The sequence below is a fragment of the Lactuca virosa genome, chromosome 4, assembly GCF_052849685.1.
Source record: "Lactuca virosa cultivar CGN04683 chromosome 4, Lactuca_virosa_CGN04683_v6, whole genome shotgun sequence".
NCBI classification, from domain to species: domain Eukaryota; kingdom Viridiplantae; phylum Streptophyta; class Magnoliopsida; order Asterales; family Asteraceae; genus Lactuca; species Lactuca virosa.
Genome location: NC_136429.1, coordinates 164,294,255 through 164,299,558, shown reverse-complemented (window position 1 = coordinate 164,299,558; position 5,304 = coordinate 164,294,255). Strand labels below are relative to the sequence as shown.

Sequence of the window (5,304 nt, the reverse complement as noted above, 5' to 3'; positions counted from 1 at the left end):
TTGTTATGTTAGGGGGATACGTGCTTGTAATGATCTTTCGCAATATTACCGACAAAATATCTAATTTTATAAAAAAATGAAAATTTAGGATTAATGATTTTACACGTTGTTAAGTTTTAATATTGTTTTACTTTCCTTTGCAAAACATAGTATTTATTTTTAAACTTTTTTAGTTTTATTTTTAACACTGATATTTTATTTTCTACCGATTGTGATCGAGTAACAGATAAGAGCTTTGTATAATTAGACCAAATGAATTAAGCAATGTGAAATAAAACAAAATTTTCAAGCCTAATTTCCTACATAAACCAAAACGTCTTATGATAATAGAACATTAGAGTTCTACATTTATATCAAAATCTTACAAATTTGCATTTTGAAAGACCAGATTTCGTAGTCACTTTTTGAAAAGGAGAAGATGTTTAACCTAATGTCAAAGGAGGCGATATAAATCTTGAGGATCATCAAACATGAAAACATTTTTTTTTTGAAGTTACGAACATGTGTATCACACGGTTAACATATCAAACTTTGTAAATAAATTAATGATTTGTAAATTAATGAATAACGATTCTTATTTTTAGTCAATCCATTTTTTTACTTCGTGAACCGTGGTTTCCACGGGTTATAAGCTAGTTTCTTATAATGCATTGTTTACAACTTAATAACGAGGAAGAATACATACACGTCATTTGTGGGTCTCACAATTTCTTTATTTGTTTTCTTCTACAACAATTCAATATTTAACGAATTACAAAAAATGGCCGTTACATATTCTATTCATAACAACTTACATCCCTTTTTCTTTCTTTTGTTTCACTTTTTACCATTGAAATCAAATTACCCTGTCATTTGTAACCTTTTTCTTTTTTCTTTTCGTTTTTTACCCTTATAATCCACATGTTCTTACATGGTTACACCTTCTCACAATAGATACCTTTTTTTTTACTTGCTATTTGCGGCCCTTTAAATTTTTTTTCATTTTTTATCTTAAAAACTACATTTATAAATACACGTTGCAAGATCGGTATATACAATGCTATCGACCTTATATATTTTTCTACCAACAATTACAGCGGTACCCGTCTTTTATCAATACGATTGTTAAATTCAATTAAAAAAGATATTGGACCTGGTGCAACATCTGGTTGGCAAAAAAACTAGATACAAATTGTAATTTACAGTGTCTCTCATAAAATCACTATAGCTACTGCTACTTAAAATGCACAAGGTACCCCTACATTCTTATGGATTATTCAAAAACATCCAACTTATAAAAATAATCCCTAAACTCTTCTCAACTTTTGATAAATCACCTAACTTTCATTTTTTTAAAAGTTTAACTGTTTGTTTCAAACAGTGATATACACAAAAAAAGCACACGTAAGAACCCGCGGCAAAACACGAACTCAAATACTAGTTATTAAACAAATTCTGACAATATCAAACTTAATACCCCCGATATAAACACAACTTATATCTTATATCTTGTCTTTCAAACTAAAAATTAATATATTATAGACTAAACTGTACAAATGGTCCCTGTGGTTTGCTGAAAATTGCCACTTTGGTTCAAAAAGGTTTGGACTAGCACTACAGGTCCAAAGTTTTCATTTTGTTGTGAGTTTGGTCCAATTTACTTTAAACTTTTTTGAAATGACGATTTTACCCATTTTTTGTTTTTTCAGTTTATTTATTTATTTATATATTTTTATGATTAAAAAAATTAATAAAAAATTACCTCTCTCTCACACACACATAAAACCTGAAATAACTCTAAATTAGTGGAACACCACCATCGATGGCAAAATCATCACCTTCGATCGCATCGATGAAATCTATAGCCCGCCATCATCTCCTATGTTTTCTCCCCCATAAATACCTTCTGCCTCCAGTACTATCTCCCTAAAACCATCCGATTTAAAAAATCAACTCAGGTCGATGGTGATGACTGATGAGGGAGGAGGGAGGAGATGTAGTCGACTGTGAAGATGAAGGTGGTCGGAGAAGATGACCGAACGCCAAAAACCCAAAAGCTGTATACGAAATCAACAATTGCGTTGGTGCTGGATGTTGTCATCGGAGATATATGAAGCCATCACCACCTAACCAAACTCTAGCAAACCTAGATCTGGTGACGAACAAATTTATTGGTGGGGAATATGATGGGTTTTAGGCTGTGACGGAGGGATAAGGGTGGAGAAGATGAAAATGGTGTTTCCGGCTTGTTTTTTCTAGTGCTTCCACCTTGATGACGTGCTCGATTTGAAGTTGATTAGGTTTTCTATTCAGGTTATTGATCTTTCTTACAATCAGATTTCAAGGGGGAAACCAAATGTTGTCCAGTGGATCTTGTCAAATGCTTCGATAATTTTCTGTAAAAAGAAACAAAGTTTCTTGGTGTTTCTTGATCTATCAAATAGGTTTCTTTCATTTTCATGATTTCTCTAGTTTAAAAGGAATCACTTAGCCAACATTTAAACATAATGGATCTGTGATGTTTCTTGATCTATCCCCCACACACAAATCGATTACAGCTGGGTTTTTTAGTTCCAGAAACAATTTTGAAGAACATACGATCTCACATTCTTTTTTGGGTTCTTTTGGTGTTTCAGATTCGATTTTAAGATTTTTCTGTTTGTCTAGTTCCAGAAATGTTTCAGATTTATGAGTGTGTTTGTTTCGTATGTGTTTTTTTTTTTTTTTTTTGAAGAACTTTAGAAATTATGGTGTGTTTTGGATTGTGTTCTTAGTGGTGTGGAGAGAGAGAGAGAGAGAGAGAGAGAGAGAGAGAGAGAGAGAGAGAGAGAGAGAGAGAGAGAGAGAGAGAGAGAGAGAGGTAAATTTTTATTAATTTTTTTAATCATAAAAATATATAAATAAATAAATAAACTGTAAAAACAAAAAAGAAGGGTAAAATCATCATTTCAAAAAAGTTTAAAGTAAATTGGACCAAACTCGCAACAAAATGAAAACTTTGGACCTGTGGTGCTAGTCCAAACCTTTTTGGACCAAAGTGCCAATTTTCAGCAAACCACATGGACCATTTGTGCAGTTTAGTCTATATTATAAGTATATTTTTTAATTGTTATCAGCAAAAATCATACTATTAATAAGTTGCAACAAACATAAAACGAAAATATTACCGAATTAGTAGGATGGATGAAAGTATTTTGATAGGGACTAAAGTAAAATATTTAGAAACATTAGTGATTAGATTGGGAATACTAATAGTGCAAGGGCCAATTGAGGCCAGGCCTCCCGTTCAAATTTTATATTTCTTTTTTCTTTTTTCTTACAGCCGTCGCTCAACATCCCTACCCACCGCCGCCGCCGCCGATAACCAACACTCCCAATTCCCAAACCTCCTTCGAATCGATCGTCGTTGTTCCATATCCCATAACCATCAAATTGTCATCCGATACGAAAATTTCCAATCAAATCCATCTTTTGTCAAACGGACTTATTTGCAGATTGAATTTGAATCATCAAAGCAAATGGCGTTAACAAACTTGATATTGACGGTGGCAGGAGTCAGTGCTGTGATTTTATTGATGAGGAGCGATGTAAAACAATCTGCTTCTATTTTCAAACGCAACGTTCGGCAAATTCGCCACTGGCTCGAAGAAGAATCCGCTTCTGCAGCTAAGTATGTTCTATTACCACACACACACACACACACACACACACACACTTGGTTTCATGCTTGATTATGAACTCCAGTGTAGACTTTTTGCTGTATACTTTATCTACTATGCAACAAGGTTATCATTCAAAGTTCAATTTAGTGTAGAATGAACCTATGATTCTCAATTTAGGGCTCATAAGTCATAATCAAATACATAGGCAATCTTCATAAAAGGATATCGTAGAGGAAATAGTACACAATGAAATAGCAATAATCATTGTCAAATTTTAATGTTTCTGATCGCAGATTCAACTATATTAGACTATGTTTTAGGGCATTTTTCACTACAACTCATGATCAATTGTCATGTCTCTAATAACTTCAGCATTTGTAAATGCATTTAGCACCATTTTTGCACAAGTTTATTGTTATCCTTGAACAATAACACTGTGAGTCTGCCTCCTCATTCTCAGCTATCAAAATAGTATCTTTGCGTAACTCATGAATCATAGCTGAAAAATCACTTTCTCATCAGCAAAATTAACACTTTTAACTTCCAGATTGTGTAATTTGAAACCATTGTTTGCGTTTATATGAAATCAAGGAGGTCAATGATAAACCTTTTTAGTTTTTATCCTAAACTAGTTTGAGTAAACCTTTGAAATCGGTTGCTTCTTTTATTCTTTTTTGGGGACAATTTTTTCTTGTTCACATCTTCCAACTTTGAGAAATTATGCTGAGATTATATAAATGCCTCACATTTGATGATCATACTTGCTAGATTTATACAGTATACAGTTGAGCTAACTTGTGTTAGAGTTTGAAATGCAAACTCAAAAAGAAATGGGCAAAAGTAACCCGACCCGTTTTGGATCATACTAAAAATTACCAATTTTGCATATGTTTTGGTGTTATAGGGAAATGGAGAAGGCAAAACCCAAGGAATTACCTAAGAAAGATACCCCCAAGGGTGATTAGAGATGAATGATATCAAATGATGGTATTGGTATTAAGAAAGTATGACCCACCTAATAAAATTAGAATGATTTTCTTGTATTAAGAAGGTTTTTTAGCTCAATTTGTGGAAGTGAAGCATTTTAATCCCAATTTCATTTCTTGAAGGTTATTATCAATCAATCATTTTTATATTATTTGCCTTCATAAAAACATTTATATATTTTTGCATGTGTTTGTGGCTATATCTATAAAAGAGTGTCCTTTTGCTTGTATTGGAAAAATAGAAAACTCTCAAGAAAAGCCCATAACGGAATGCAATGACATTTTCACAAATATGATCAAAATTTAAGTTGCCATAATCTTAGAGTGGAATAATCTCATTATAATGTTACAATAGTTTTTATGTCCACTAAATCCTAAACCCTAATTTAGATCAAGACAGAGAGTATTATGTTACTGTAATATTGTTGTATTTTCTTTATTTGGGATCTTGTCCCAAGGCAATCTTATTGTATTTCTTTGTCTGGCAAATGATATTATTGTGTTCTATTTGTAAGACACGGGGTATTATCTTAATGTAAGATTAAAGTGAAAAATAATAAAAATAATGATATAAAAGTTACAATTTTTTTTTTAATAAGAAGCTCTATCAAATAAAGGGTATCATCTGGAAGGAGTAACAACTCATAAATCATAAAGGGGCTGCTTCTGGTATGTAT

General features: G+C 32.2%; 1 protein-coding gene across 1 annotated transcript; it reads left to right on the top strand.

Annotated features, from left to right (window-relative positions):
- The first annotated feature begins 3,158 nt into the window (after positions 1 to 3,158).
- Positions 3,159 to 4,779, top strand: LOC145105322 (uncharacterized). The gene is made up of 2 exons (XM_079042445.1): positions 3,159 to 3,649; positions 4,546 to 4,779. Exons 1-2 carry the CDS (start codon positions 3,159 to 3,161, stop codon positions 4,604 to 4,606), a joined length of 552 nt encoding a protein of 183 aa, XP_078898571.1. The 3' UTR covers positions 4,607 to 4,779.
- Positions 4,780 to 5,304: the final 525 nt, after the last annotated feature.

Coding starts and splice junctions, on each gene's coding strand:
- LOC145105322 (XM_079042445.1), top strand. CDS start 3,159: ATGGATGAAAGTATTTTGATAGGGACTAAAGTAAAATATTTAGAAACA. Junction 3,650..4,545: donor GAATCCGCTTCTGCAGCTAA/GTATGTTCTATT, acceptor TTGGTGTTATAG/GGAAATGGAGAAGGCAAAAC.